Below are 17,164 nucleotides of genomic sequence, written 5' to 3' on the forward strand. Positions count from 1 at the left end.
AAAAAAAATTATTAAATTATATATATTTTTTTAGTATAAATTTTAATTTTTACAGATATTTCAGGTACAACCTTTACAACATTTGCACCTGTTTAACAAATTATAATTTTTTGGGATTTTTTTTATAGAAAAATAAATAAATTATATATTATATAATTAAAAATAAAGAATAAAAATATAATACATTTTATGTCACCAACTATTAGACAAATAATCATTTTTTTCTTTCTTCTTGGTTTTGAAAATAGATGAATTTATAAATTTTATGAAAAAAAGACCCATCTCCACTGTTCTCATTACTTATTATTATTTAATAAAAAAAAAGATAATCTTTGGAAGAATATTTTGATTATTTTGAAAATATATAATATTGTTATTAAATTAATTAATTGCATAGGGCCATAGTTTTATTAATAAAAATATTAAAAATAAATTTCACCAAGTTAAATGCACAAAATATTTATTTTATTTTTGGGAAAGGGGGAGGAGAATGTTATATTATAATCCGTTTTTTTTATTCATTAAAAATAAGATAAAAAAATCGGTATATATTCTCGTTTATGGAGAAGGAAAAAATAAATAGCTAAATTTAGATAATAACAATTAGATATATTTGTTATGAGTACTATATAATATCAATGAGGATATATGATTCTTATACTGAGATCCACGATTATATAAATGCTTTTAAAAATATAAATAACAAGATTAATATTTTTAAATCTATATATTTTTTTTTAAATAAAGATATTCGAGGTGTGATTTCAACTATTCTATTCATAGAAGTCGTTTAAGGTTTTTAACGCTAGTTTTGCTCCCAATTTTTGAGCGGCTAGTAAAGGATTCCCTGCTTTTAGCTGAATGTTTGCTTGTTGTTCCATTGGGTTTTGTCGATTTTGATGCTAAATTATTACTACTACTATTAATACTATTATTATAATCATCCAAAATGGACATCTCTTCTTCCTTATAGGCAAGATTGGACATCGATAAACACGGGATAGATTTATGGAATTCTAATTTGCATTTGGAACAAAATTGAAAGCCACAATGAGTAGATGTGCATACGCCCTTTTCCATGATCGGTTTGAATAAGGCTGGATAATGGCATTTGGGACAAGGAACAAAATTTTCGCAGTTTTTGAGGGTTTTGGCCTTCTAAAATTTTATTTGTAATTTATAAAATATAAAGATTTAATATGTTATCCTTAATTGATTTTAAAATATTAGACGAAAATGGATTTGAAACACTGATAATAGAAAGAAATAGATAGCCTTAGAGAGATAGGTATAAAAGCCTTAATTGACATTAAGAAAAAAAAGATCAAAATATTAAAAATGATCAGATGGCCAGAAAATTCATATAAAAAATTTTAACGGGCCTGGGCTTTTCATAAAACTTTAACGGGCCAGACTTGACTTTTCGCAAAATTTTATCCGGCTCAGCCAGGCAATTATGCAAAAGTTCTTAATAGGTCATAGCGGACCTAGGCTTTGAGGACTTCTAATACCATAGAATAAGAACAATTCTATTTTGTGTGAATATTAATTAGTAAATTATTCAATTTGTTTAAAAAAATCAAATATAAAAATAATTCAGTATTCAATTTTGAATAGGGCGTACTACAAAATCGATCCAATATTTAATTGATTTTACATATGTAAGCGTCAATGTGTTATTTTTTTTTAACTTTAAATTATTTTTTGAGCGTTTTTTTTAAACATAAAAATTTGATTTTACCGGAAATATAATCCAGCATGTTTAGAATACCTATCTTATGAATTGTAGATAATTTTATAGATAACCTTTGAGTCATTTACAATTTATATGAATAATCAATGTAAAAACTAATATAAATTATTTTAAGTTCAAAAGTTCATGATAAAATTATCTGAAATTTATAGGATAGGTATTCCAAACTTGATGGGATGGAATATATTTCCGATATAATCAGATTTTTAAATTCAAAAAAATGCGCTCAAAAAATGATTTAAAGTTGAGAAAGGAGCATATTGCCGGAAAAAACACATTGACGCTAACAGATATACTTATATACCATCTTTGACCCAATGTAATTTTTTTTTTAAAATAGTAAACTGTAAACTATAGGCTAAACAACGTAAAAATTTTTAGTTTCCCATGGCAAAGGTGCTATTTGATGCATTATTTATCATGAATAATTAAGTTTTTTTTTATTTTCCAAAAAGTAATCATCTCATTTAAAGTATGGTAAATGCTTATGGCAGAACATGACTCATCAAGTATTTTTAAACCCTTTTATCGCTTCAAATATATTACAATTTTATTTGCTTACTCTTTTAAATAAATCCATTTTTTTTTTCAAAAAAATATTAAATAAATATGCAAGATTAACTTTTATGTAAACTAGAAAATGTGATGCGATTTGCAAATGACATTAATTATTTAATTATACATGTTTAGATACCTTCAAAATGACAAGATTTTCAATTTATTCATATTACTAATATAAACACCGACAGAAATTACCTAAACATTTATGGCTAGTTCACAAACATGTAAAGAAATCCTCATAAATATTTCACCAAATTTTTTTAATATAAGTTTGATGGAAATAAGAAATACGTGGCATAGCTTTGCTTATCCACAAATAGAGGGTGATATGTTTTTATTTTACCATGTATCCAAGGGTTCGAACCGCACCTGGATAAGAAAACCCGGGTTTTTGGGAAAAAAATTGGAACCCGAACCGAACCTGAACTCCGTTTATAAAATTTTCAAAACCACGAACCGAACCCGGGAATTTTATTTGAACTCGGATTCAACCGGGTTCAGTGTATTGTTTAAATTAATATAAGATATTTGTATAATTGTAAATACAAATATTAATAATTTACTTGACATTTTATAATATTTTCAAATTTCCAATTAAGTGAAGTTTTAATAAATTTTAAACAACTTAATTCATTTACTCCATTTTTAAATTTTTTAAATTTATTCTCAAAGATTCCTATTGGATTGTTAATAAATTTTAAACAATTGAATTCATTCGCCATTTATTTTTAATTTTTAACTTATTCTCAAAGATTATTAATTAGAGGAAAATGAAAGTGAACAAGTCAAAGTAAAAATTATTATATTGGATATTGTTAATTTAAAGAAATATGTCTAAATAAAAATTTTTAAATCTATACATGACTATGCTTTGTATATTTAACTATATTTTGCTTATAAATAAAATAAAAAATTAATTTTTTTTACCAAATTTATGTATAGTTTTTTAATTATGATATAAATATAGAATATTTGTTTTATCAATTCAAAAATTCTTAAACCCAGGCTGAACTTGGAACCAAACCAGGGTTCAAAAAATATTTCCTTGAACCGAACCCAAACTGAACTCACCTATTTTTTTAATCTTAAACCAAACCCGGGCAAAAATTTTGCGGAGTTCCATCCCTGCATGTATCACATAATTATGATTCCCTTTATTTAGTGCTGTAAACGTTACTTTAAAAAAGAAGCTCGTTATTTGTTACTAGTTACGTCAAAAAAAGAAACGCTTTACCATTAATTGTTACCATATGAAAAAAGGAAAGAGCGCTATTCAGAAAGGAACGCTTACTCATTACTTTAAAAATTTAATATTTTTACAAAAATTTCCTATATATAATATAAATAAATTATATAAAAATAATATACTATAAGATGAGATCTCTTTATAATAATTTTTTTTTCCTACATATAATATAAATAAAATTATACAAAAATAATATATATGATAAGATATATTTATAAATATTTTAATAACCATTGATTTTCAAAATTTTGATCAGATAAACATGAGCTCAACACATCTTTCGCCATGCTAAATACATGTTCAACTAGCGCAGAGGGTGAGAGGGTTATATCATATTAAAAATTTTAATTAGGGGAATTTAATAATTAAAGATTAATCCTTATAAAAAGCTTATTATATCATCTTCAAAAAAATCTACATTCAGATCCTCATCAAATTTTTTTTTATCTTTATCAGAAAATAATCTGGTATGTGTGTTATTTTTAAAGGAATAAAAGTTTGCTTTTTGTCAAAATCTTTTCTCAAACTGAAGTTTTCTACCTTTATTGAAGTAAATTTTATCCAGGGCTAATGTAATAACAGATGAATTATTGCTGATAGTATATATTTTTCTTTATATATGTGTTCTAATCTATTGAAGATAAAGATTATCAAAATATAAATTGTAAACAATATTTCAACTATATACCTTTATCTATGTCTTGCAGGATTGCATTAATAAATTGCTTACAACTTAAAATTATTCAAAGCAATTTTTATAGGTTTTAATATTATAATAGTTTATGAGTGAGATATCCCAAAAGTTTTGAAATCGAAAGAGCCGTAGCAACAGTTTCCATAACATATAAAATCATATATTTACATATCATATTTTTTAATTAACATTAAACATACAATATATTTATCAGAGACCAGCAGAGGTACTATTTGCACAGTCCAGCCCAGATTTTTATTTTTAATTTTTTTTGGCCCAGCCTATTTTTTTATCTTGGCCCAGATTTTTAAAAAAAATGCAGGTCTCTGATATCTCTGATATATATGAATGACTTGTCATTATCTAAAAAACTCTGCAATTCTAATTTATCATAAGATTCGTTAAATTGGTTCTCCTTATTATTGATTTCATGGAGGTATAAAAAAGAGTTCCATATTGTTATAACCAAATATTTTCCCATTTTTTCCTTAAAAATGGCTTCATAGTTTCAAGACTGTTCATGTTTATTCCTCAATTGAGGAAATATTTGAGTTGGTACATAATTTTACAAAGTGTAAATTTTTAATACCCTTAATTTTTATAGGTAAATGATTCATATTGGGGCCAGAGCAAATTGAATCATCTTCATTTGAAGAAGTACAATTGTCATAATATTCTTTATAATTAATTATAATATTAGAAAATAAGAATATAAATTAACATATCTTGATTAATTCAATATTAATTAGAAAAATAATCTTGACTGAAAATTAACAACAAAATTTTATAATAAAAATGAAGGAATTTGGTGGTTGATCTGACTTAAAACCTTGGAATAAATTTTTTATAAAAAAATAGAAATAACTTATAATATAATAAAATGTTTTTCTCATATTTTTTGAGAAAAAATTTAAAGTAACAAATAACGTTTTGCATTACCATTATTAAAAAAAAGAAACACATTAAGGTTACTATTAACCTTTAGAAGAAGGTAACGAAAGCAATTCCTACTCTTCAAAAAAGGTAACGATGTTACTTTACAGCACTACTTTTACTCACTTATTATTATTAGGAAAATATTTTTAAAATAAAAAAATCATGTAATCATATATACAATCATAGAATAACTAATAACAAAGTTATATCAGATCAGATGACTTTTATTTGAAAATATCAGATGATATTTAATGTAGTGACAGACCTAATAATTATATATACAATCATATATTGGATTAATATGGTTTTTCTTAAAATATTGTTCTAATTTTTCAAAAAATTGTAAATATCAATGTGATCCAATAATATTGTCATGGCCCAATTTTTTTTTAAACTTCATCATATCATATCAGTAAATATTCAAATAAAGTATCCCATGACCAAAAAAAAAAAAAAATTAGTAAAATCATTCTTTTTTTTATATATTAGCTATTGGCTGATTTTTAAATTTTTTGAAATATAGTTTATCTAAAATGTTTACAATCATCCTTACTTCACAAAATCATCCAAAATATTTTTTATAACACATTTATAAACATATGTAACACATATTTACTTTGATATAAATGTCCAATTTTGAGGGTTGATAATTTTTATTGACTTCTGCAAAGGGAATTTTTGGCAAAATATTTAATTGTTTTTCTAGGTTTTTTAAAGGTTTTCTTTGCTCCATATATTTGTGCTTAATATTATTGATATTTTCCTATAAATATATTATATTAATTTTTTAATAGTAAATTTAGGACATGTTTATAATTTAAAAGTTATAAAATTTTGAAGATTTTTCAACATATTTAGGTCATAGTAGCCTAAAAAAAGAAATTATGTGTACTTTCTGTTCCTGATTTTTATGAAAATTGTTATATTTCTGTAGCCCTTTCTTATATTTGTTTGAATTCTGGACTAAATGACACCACAGTTTACTAACTAAGCATATTCTAATTAAAAACATTCAAATATATATACATTAAATAGTATTTTAAACTTGCAAAATGAAGGATACTGGATAGTAGCTAAAGTTTGATCAATCAACATGTAGCAATTGATTGCATAAAATTCTTTAAAATAATCTATTTTTTCTCTTCCCATCTTTTTCCCAATTATCAATTCAATTGGAAATTTGTGAATTTCATTTAGCTGTTGATGCATCCATGATTCAATAGTTTTGTCAGATTGAAGGATCATGGATGATGGTGAAAATACTAGATATTAAGCATATATATAATAAAAATGTATTTAAATTAACTTATATCTGAGCTAGGTGTTCCTGGATGATTTTCATTGTCAGGTGAAGGTTTTGTGCATTCAATAAATGAGGAAGAATAGCCACTTTCATTGGGATATTCATGATTATGAGGTGTGCTATTATATAGAGGTTTCGAAATAATTAAATTTAGTGTATTATTATATTTGCTATTTGAATGGGAATTCATGTCTATCTATTTCATAATCTACAAAAAATAATTCTAAAATAAATTTAAATTTGGCGCTTCATATAACTCCTTGAAAAACAAATCTATTTGAACAAAAATAATAGTTAACAAAAAATATATAAAATCATAACATGTTGTTGTTATATAAAAAAATCAGGAATATATTGCGAAAGGGTCTCAAGAGGTCTAGTCTCTGGAGGGCTAAGCTGTCCTCGCCTCTTTATTGATTTTTTAGCCCTTTCTAAACTTTATGGATAGGTTGAACCTTTTCCCCTATTGTATTTAAATCCCTGATCACTTTAACATTATTATAAAAATTTAAATTTCTAATAAAAAGCTCAATTTTAACTGTGAGCCAACTATAAAAGTTTAATCCGATAAATAAATATACTATCGTCTCAAGACTTAGAGAATTTTTTTCGACTGTGTGTATTTTGCCGAGCTAATATCACTAAATCAATCTCTTAAATGTTATATAAGAATTTTAAATTTTTAAATAGGTAGTGTTTGGATAAATTTTTTATGAAAAAAATAATAAATTGAGATATTTTTCATCAGCTTCTATAAATAAATACATCATTAGTGATATTTTAACAATTAAAATATTTTCTAGGCCTAGTCTAGGAGAGGAAATATATTGAAAGCAAACCCCCTTCAAAATCTAACCTACCCGGTGGAAGAGGGGGAAGTGGGGAAGGGGGAAGGGGGTAGAACAATTTGCCAAATATTTCTTGAGAGGGATAAGTGTCGCCTTTAAGGTGTGGAGTAGGATAAATTTATGAAATAAATAAATATACTATCATCTTAAGACTTAGATAATTTTTTTCTAACTGTGTGTATTTTGCCGAGCTAATATCACTAAATCAATCTCTTAAATGTTTATATAAGAATTTAAAATTTTTAAATAGGTAGTGTTAGGACAAATTTATTATGAAAAAATAATAAATTGAGATATTTTTCATCAGCTTCTATAATTAAATACATCATTAGTGATATGCTAACAATTAAAATATTTTCTAGGCAGAGTCTACAGGAAAGGAAATATATTGGAAGCAAACCCCCTTTAAAATCTAACCTACTCGGGGTCTAGATTACCCGTGGGAGGAGGGGGGGGGGGGGTAGAACAATTTGCATCAAATTTCTCTTGAAAGGGATAAGTGTCGCCTTTAAGGTGTGGAGTAGGATAAGTTATCTAATAAATTTTTATATGAAATTGGACAAAATATATTGCTATATTAATACTTTTATAATTGACCTATCATTATACAATGATATCGCTGATCATTGACGTTATTTTCGAAATAAGACTTTCTACTATCTCTATAAATGTAATCTAAAAGGGTTAGACATTCTCAGCAAATTCATAATAGTGGTAAACAATATGTTATAAAAATGCATAGATTGTAAATGATGGGGTTTTAAATTAAATTCATGATCTAAAATTTAACTCTTATCGGGGTTAAGACCACGGGCACGAACAATGAGGGGGGGGTGTATTATGGCCAATGGTAAGGGGGTGGGCTGTTGTACCCGGTTTCACAGGATGTCTCGTTATTGTTAGGGATACTAAAATGTAACAAATTAATTTTAATTAATGGAAAATTCCCTTTTTATGCAATTATATCCTATATTTTAAAACCGAGATGCATGACGCCGTAACATACAACTGTGTGAATGCGGCTTTTCATTTCTAATATGAAATATGAAACGGATTTCTTCGCACTGCTAAGTATGGTTTTCTTCTAATTTATTCTACCGGACGGTTCGAGACCGAACTAGAGTAATAATGTGGATTAGCTTTTTTAATTAGCATAAAAATATAATCCAAAACTAATTAATACAATTTGGCTATTAATTAAATTATAATAAAAAGAAGAAGAAAATAATTTCTACAAAAATTAAATAATTAAATTTTGCGATTTCGCTTGCTTTTTATGATTTATTTATTTTTGCCTTTATTTTAGTTGTTTATAGGATTTTTTTAAATTTTAGCGTAGGGCTGTAGCCTCGGGGGAAAATCCTAAGGGACCAGACCTCCCCCCCCCCAAAAAAAAAATTGTCCACAAAATGGCCCCCATAATTTTTTCCGCCCCCCCCCCCCCCAATTTAAAAAAAATTTTGTAATTGATTATTTTTATATTTTGAAAATAAATTTTAAATATTTATTCAATAAACATGTCTTGTTTGTAAATTTCTTTCTATCCTGTTTTATTTTTAATAAATCATCATTCATTTATATTTTATCATTTTCATGTGTGTTTGTATATAACATAATATAGGAGCTTAATTATAAGGTTTAAATTGTACTTATTTCAATAATAATTATTTTATTTATTATGGTTCAATCACAATATTATTATCTTTTGAAAGTCTCTGATATAGATCTGGGTGAAAATCATAAAAAACTGGAATTTTCTGAAGCTAATCAAGTGGTTACTCAAGGCTTGATATATATAATATCAAATCTAAGGAAACAGAATATACCGATCCGTAAATATTTCTTAAAATAGAAAAGGTTCTTATTAAATTTTAATAAAATTTGGTAATTATTATGCAGTGTAGCTAAATAGCTTGATTTGGGTCGATTTTTAAAAATTGTCCGATTAAGATCTTAGACAAAATAATATTATTTAAGCCCGATATAACCAGTTATTTAAAACAGCGGCGAATATTCTAGCATTATAAAGAAAATAGTGAGATGCCAACAATTTTGGTAAGCCAACAAATTAACCATAATCTTTATGATCTTAAATCAAGATTTCATGATATTTCTTAACATACAGGAGCTACCTTTCCGTGGGACTGGTTCAACAAAAATTACGGATGCTGCAAATGTGTAAAACATAATTTATTCTTTCTGGACTATTTATAGCAATGTTTTCATACACCACCCAAAAAGATCCTGTATTAAATAAAATTACGAAATTTATTTACAAAAATATGCGATATCACCCAGATTCAAAACGATATAATATCTATTATGGTAGATTTAATGCTTGATTATATTTCAGATAAATATAGTAAAAGTGAGATGCCTTTTTTTTGTCTTAAGGCTGATGTGACAAAAGATTCATCAGGTTGTGAAAACCTGAGCAATTATTTATATTTTTTTAGGAGAAGTCCAAGAAAATTTAATAGGACTTTTAATTTACAGTGTCTTTCTGCTGAAAGCATTACAAATTGCATTTTAAAGCAACTTAATGAGTTAAATATTAATTCAACGATTATGATAAACCAGGCATAAGGTGGTGCCAACGTTATGTTTGGCCGAAATGGAGGAGTGCAAACCCTACTTCAAAAAATAATTAATAAAAAAGTTCCTTTTATACATCGCTATAACCACATGTTGCATCTTGTGGTTCCAAATTGGTATAATAAATTGTTTTCATTTCTAATTTTTTTTAATTTATTCAATGCATTGCATAATTTTTTTAGGCGGTTTAACGTATCCTGTATATATGCACATACACTTAAGAGACTTTTACACCAGAGGTAAACTGGTCATTTAGAAACATATCTCATCATTTATGTTAATTTCGAGGCTATTTATGAAGTATTAGTTTTCTTTTCTTATGGAACTCTTAATTCAGAGGTTTCCACTCATGATTCTATCGAAGCTTCTGGTTTTTTATCAATAAGTTAATATAAATTACGTTATATTAGCCATTATAATTAATGAGATATTAATAACAATAGATCCACTATATAAGTATATACAGTCTGAAGGTACTTATAAAGTGGATGCTAAAAATTGTTTTGATTCCACGATAAATATATTTAAAAAATATAAGCAATAATTTCATTGATATGATTAGAATAATGGCTGAAAAACCTTTAGCAAAATGTAATCTCACTCCCCACAAATCATCAAGCGTATGTAAAACGCCTATAAATTTCCAAGATTTTTTAGTCGAAACCAAATTAAAATTTGATTTACGAAAAAGACTCCAATTGGAGTTCTTTAAAATGGAATTATTATAAAATTATTGATTACTTTGTTGATAATTTTTTAGATAGATTTACACAAGATGTTTATAATTTTATATCAAGTTTTAATACATTGTCCCATTTTGATAGTGATTATTTTATATCGGAAAAAATGGCCCGATTAGAATAATTATTAAACTTAAATATGAAAACTTTACATAGCTAAAGGATTATTATAACTGCAGAAGTTAATGAAACACAAAATTTTGAAAATATCATAAATATTACATATAAAAAAAATATCTTCAGTCATTTAAAGAATTGTAAAAATGCTACTCAGCAGCCATCATCATTGGGGTACCAACAACCTCTTGGGTGGCTTCTTTCTCTATAATAAAGAGAGTTCTATCGTGCACTAGAGGATCGATTAAAGATCAAAATAAGCAAAATTTAGTATTGATGGCTTATGAATTAATACAAAATTTATCCTTTAATTCATTTATGTTAAAATTTAAAAATAAAAACCGTCGTATTCAGTGCGTATCCAGGATTTTCTTATGGGGGGGGGGGGGAGGGTTGGAAGCTTAGCCCCCAAACTTTCTTAGCTGGCCTTCGACCGGGTTTTATGTTTTAGCTTTTCTATTAAATTATTTATAATTTAATAATAATTATATATCTATTTTTAACTTTTATTTACTAATTTGTGCATATCGATATTACAAGCCTATTTTTTATTATTTTAAGTTAAGTATGTTATATATAATAAAGTTTATTTAAATGTAAAGTTGAAATAAAGTTTAATGTCATTTTATTTTAAAATTTGCTTTAAAAAATAGCCTCGGCTTAAATTTTCTACAATATAAGTGTTGTAGCTGTTGAAAAAATGAAGAAATAAATTTAATATAATACATCAAATGTCAGTTATTTTCTGACAGGGGAATTAAGTTTTCCTTGGTGGGAAGGGAAAAACATGATCATCACGTGTGTTGGTGAAGAACAATGGAGCTTTCTTTAGGTGTCTTTTGGGGTGAAGAATATATGGAAGCTGGATAGTTTATGATAATTATTATTATATTTGATAACTGTTTTATATTACTTAATAGTTTATAATCTTTAGATATTTTTATGAATAAATATGACGTCTTCTTTAATGTTGCCAGTGACCTAAGGATTTACTTAGGGATTGATGAGGAACACAAGGCAATGTAAAGGATAAGAAAGGTAAGACCAGTAAATATTTCATGTTAAAGATATAAATTAATTTATAAAAATGATAGCTATGTTTGTATATTTTTAGGCTAGGTTAAGGAATAAGAAATATTATGATGAATAATTCATTTTTATTAATGTTTGTATATTATTAATGTGGTCAGTAAGGTAGTTTCATAAATTGAACTACATTTGAAATAAAGGTTTATATATTATTAATATGGTGGGTAAGGTAGTTTCATAAAGTGAACTGCATTTGAAATAAAGGTTTATATATTATTAATGTGGTGGGTAAGGTAGTTTCATAAAGTGAACTACATTTGAAATAAAGGTTTATATATTATTAATATGGTGGGTAAGGTAGTTTCATAAATTGAACTACATTTGAAATAAAGTTTAAGGGTGAGTGGGTTACATAATATGTTACATATTGGTGGTTTAATTGGAATTAAACGGATAAAATATTTGGTGAATGATAAGTATATATGGGATATATATTTGAATGTAAAATAAATGTTATTATAATACGAAAAGTGATGCATGTACAGAACCTGGAGATTCAAGAGTTATTCGTTATAAAAAGGTAAGAACCATTTTTTTCATGTAATTTTGAATTTTACTGTGAAACCACAACACAAGTACTAAAAACTATATAGGGGTAAGTGAAATTAAGAGGTGAGTTTAAGGGTTTCTATAATTTTATCTTAAATATTTAGCTTACAAAGCTTAAGATAGAAAGTATGTAATGAGTATTAGGATTGAAAATTAAAATAAAATGATTAATTATTGGTTAATGATATTTGATTCATTTTGGGCCATTTAAGACAATAATATTTGTGGTATTAGATGTTTTCATTTTGGCCATTTAAGACAATAATATTTGTGGTATTATATGTCTAGATGTATCTTTTACATCCAATGTTTGACAATAAGTAATGTCTTATTATTTGGTACACCTTAAGACTCATTGAATGGTGTTATAGGTATTCCGTCATAGGAAGATAAGACCTCAAGATCAGCAGGACAGAAAGGATTGCTAAATATTTAAATATTTGAAATTTATGAATATATACAGGGTTGGGCAAATTTTCAGAAAATTATATTCGGATACAGATACAGATACTTTATAAAATTTTGTATTTAAGATACAAGATACTTTAGAAAAATTTCAATAAGATATAAGATACTTGTATTTTTTTAAAAAAAAGTATCTAAGATACAAGATAATTTTTTTAAAAACTTTAAATAGTCAAAATCAAAATGTATAAAGCTTTATTTTCTTATATATAATATAAATTTATAAAAAAATATTTAAAATAAATTGTAGAAAATAACAAATTTATTATAAAAGATAATGCGATATTCCATTTAATAATTATATAATTAGTAAATAATAATAAATCAGCATCATATATCAGCATTATTTTTTAATATTATTAATTTTTCAAATGATTTATCGTTCAATCTTTGACCATTTGATCTATTAACAATAATCTTTCAACGGGGGCTGAGGAGTGTAATATTGTGTTATATTTAATAAATATTTCTTTTATATATTTATAACTATTTAATATATTTATACTCCGCCTGTCATCTTTCATATAATTTAGGACCTCTATTTCAATATCTTTTATTGAATTTTTAGAATTGGATATGGTACTTTTAAGGCAAAAGTAATGATCATCTTCATCAATTGAAGATTTTGTTGAAGTATTAATTTCAATATTATTTTTAAAAACAATTAAAACTTCATGTAATAACAAATCCTGAAGGTATTTTTTTTATTTTTCACCATCAATCCAACGATTTTTTAAATAGGGATGAGAAATAGTTGCTAAAAATGCACTTTTAAAATTGTTATCAAAATCATGTATATTTTTAAATCTTTTATTTAAATAATTTTCTATGGCAATAGCTAGTGGTTTGCAAAATTGTAGATTGGGTTGAATTAAATTTGTAATTTTTTTTAACGACATTTAAAATTGGAGCTGATTCTCCATAATAGCAGTTGATTTCACTCTGTATTTTGTCAATCGCTATAGCCAATGGGGCCATTATATTGCAGTATTCTTCTAAATATTGAATTTCAATATCTCTTAATTTAGGAAATTCTAATTTTTGACATAATTTAGGAAGTTCGCCTTTAAATTTTAATAAACTATGAAGACTATCATACAAATTTCATCTAGTGCAACAAGGTGTAACTAATTGTTTTCCTAAAACTGCATTGATAAGTTATGCAGTTTTAGGCCTATTATTTGCATTCCATAGCTTAGTACATTTAGCTATTACAGGATGATGAATTTTAGAAATGTTAGGAGAATCCTTAATAGCTCTCTCGACATCTGTTGTGGCAATTAGACTTATCGTTTGGCACAAACAACGAATGTGTTGAGGCAATGTTATTGAGGCTTCTTTAGACCCTTAAATAAACAAATATATAAATTTATTTGAATAATTTTTTTTACTAAATTTACAATATCATAATAAATTTTAAAGAAGTATTAAATAATACTTTCAATGATTTCGAATTCTATACATTCATCATTATTGATGTCAAAGTCATTCTCTACAGCTTCCAAAGAATATCCAAACTCCTTGAAAGCTTTCTTAAAGTTTGAGCCGTTATCTGTAACAGTTGCTATAACTTTTTCGTCAATACCAAAGTCACGATGAATTTCTTTATTATGATCATATTGAAGTACTTCAAAAAATTTGCCATTAAGTATGCTTAGTTTAAATTTATTGTTATAATTTTCGGTTGAAGAATTATCTAAAAACGAAGATAAACATATTATTCTATTTTCTTCTTCCATAATTTTAAAATAGACAGATATAAAACGATTCAAATATGGTAGTTCTAATTGTTAGCAAATTGCTATATGACGACCAACGTCATATATCAAAAATTATCTTAAAATATCTAAATTTTGATTATATTTTTCATTTAAATCTTAAAACATTCATTTTAAATTTTAATACTATTTAAATTAACCAATATAAATTTTTATCTGTATCTTGAATATAAAGTTGGTTAAGATACAAATACTTTTAAATAATATGTATCTTAGATACTGGATACAAGATACTTTCCAAAATTTTTAAAAAGATACAAATATCCGCGATACTGCCCAACCCTGAATATATATATAGAAATGGACTTTTGTAATAAAGCATGTGTTATATAATTATGCATTTTGGGTTTTTAAAGGGATGGACATGTGGGATAATTTATTATTAATTAATGTTAATATATTGTATATGTAATTCAGTTTCAATTAAGGTTGATATATTATTAAGTGATCTATTGAGAGTGAGTTAATGTTGTTTATTTTGAAGTAATTAACTATTTTTATGAAATAGGATGTAATGTGAATTACACATATGATATATTTAATTATGAATGATAATTTAAAGGAATTGAAGTATGATGAAGTCAGAATAATATCTATAATGTTATAGGTGGATAGTTATTTTGATTTAGTACCTGCATTTGATATATATATAAATTGGGTATGGATTTATATGATATATTAGATGATGTGTAATATTTTTTTCCAAATTATGAAATCTTTATATTTAATATATATATATATTTTTAAATTATAAAATTTTATAAAAGTTTTTTGCAAGTATTATATTATTTTTATGATATGCAATGATGTAAAGGGAAAATTATTTTACAGATAAGGTCAGCCCATGTTGATGGATATGCCTTGAGGTGGGAATATTGTTTGGTTTGATACTGGAGAAAGTTTTTTTTGTGTAAATTTTATTTTTGTAAATTTATGCTGCATATTACATTTTTTTTAATCTTTGTAATAATTTTATAGCACATCACATTTTACTATTTATTTTATGAACATTTTTTTAAAGAAAAGACTCAAATTATTTTATATTGTGAAGGTATATTAAAAATTCTTTACATATATATCATATAGCCCATTATATTTTTTTGTTACTTTGCATTTTACATTTTTAATTATGATGGCAGAGTTAGGTAGAAATGGTATATTTTTCTTAGGATACTGAGTAATTCCTAGATGGAAAATATTGTATTTTCTACATATTATATATTTTTCCTCCCTATAAAATATTAAATTTATTTCTATACATATGTCTTTTAATTTTATTTAAAATCTTTGTTCGGCAAATTTTCACAATTATTTTTAACACCTAAAATTGGATTTATATATCTATTTTAGGAGATATTTATAAAAATGTAGCTTTGATTTTGTTTACATGACAGAAGGACAATTACATGTGTTGAAATTGCATTTCACACATAGACCATGTGTTCACATTACAGTATTATATGTAAAATCATTATTTCCTAATTACCATTAATCATACCCAAATAATGTATATTATAGCTCCTATTTCCCAAATGTCTTAAAATGAATGAATTATTATGTTTTGCTGATATTACATTGTCCATATTAATGTTCCATAGATTATAAATGCAGATACCCCAATGTACATGTCATTATTGATAATATGTGTTTTCGCGATTATATATTGAAATGTATCGGAGATATTATATTATAAATCATCATAAGGGAAGACGATTCGATAAATTCCCTGAACGTCTTCAAGGCGTCTCGATACAATTCAAAGAGGTGATTCGATACAATTCAAAGGGGCGATTCGATACAACACCACCACAGAGAGAGGGACGCTGGGCTTGTCAAGGTTGGGCGAAAGCAGACGTCATATTTATTCATAAAAATATCTAAAGATTATAAACTATTAAGTAATATAAAACAGTTATCGAATATAATAATAATTATCATAAACTATCCAGCTTCCATAAATTCTTCACCCCAAAAGACACCTAAAGAAAGCTCCATTGTTCCTCCCAACCCACGTGATGATCACGTTTTTTCTTTCCCACCTAGGAAAACTTAATTCCCCTGTCAGAAAATAACTGACATTTGATGTATTTTATTAAATTTATTCTTTTTTTTTTCAACAGCCACAACAGTAAGTAAAATAAATTTTTTTTATATTGTGCACAGTGTATAAAATATTGACTAGAAAATAATTTAAAAAGCAAGTTTTATAACATATATCAAATACAATATTATCAAAAAGCTTACTATAACTATAATGTAATTTTTAATTTTCGTGTGGATGTTGCCAATTCATCTAGAATTTCGTTCGTCGTTGGAACTAAATCTCTATGAATATTTAACATAGCTAATCTATTTAGCCGAGATTCTGAAGTAGTACTTCGTAAAAATGTCTTCAGCCTTCTCAAGTTTGAAAATGTCCTTTCATTCGTGCATGTTGTAATAGGCAAACATGCAAGAATATAAAATAACTTCAAAATATCGGGAAATTGA

General features: G+C 25.6%; 1 protein-coding gene across 1 annotated transcript; it reads right to left on the minus strand.

Annotated features, from left to right (window-relative positions):
* Window positions 1-777: 777 nt before the first annotated feature.
* LOC135924452 (F-box only protein 43-like) lies at window positions 778-6,683 on the minus strand. Its single transcript, XM_065459509.1, has 5 exons — window positions 6,497-6,683; window positions 6,236-6,452; window positions 6,083-6,188; window positions 5,807-5,953; window positions 778-1,158 (listed from the first exon to the last, which is right to left on the minus strand). The coding sequence occupies exons 1-5, from the start codon at window positions 6,681-6,683 to the stop codon at window positions 778-780; spliced, it is 1,038 nt and encodes a 345-aa protein (XP_065315581.1).
* Window positions 6,684-17,164: the final 10,481 nt, after the last annotated feature.

This window comes from Gordionus sp. m RMFG-2023, chromosome 2 (assembly GCF_954871325.1).
Source record: "Gordionus sp. m RMFG-2023 chromosome 2, tfGorSpeb1-WG-v2, whole genome shotgun sequence".
Lineage (NCBI taxonomy): Eukaryota > Metazoa > Nematomorpha > Gordioida > Chordodea > Parachordodidae > Gordionus > Gordionus sp. m RMFG-2023.

Coding starts and splice junctions, on each gene's coding strand:
- LOC135924452 (XM_065459509.1), bottom strand. CDS start 6,683: ATGAATTCCCATTCAAATAGCAAATATAATAATACACTAAATTTAATT. Junction 6,453..6,496: donor AACACCTAGCTCAGATATAA/GTTAATTTAAAT, acceptor CTTAATATCTAG/TATTTTCACCATCATCCATG. Junction 6,189..6,235: donor CAGTATCCTTCATTTTGCAA/GTTTAAAATACT, acceptor GTTTTTAATTAG/AATATGCTTAGTTAGTAAAC.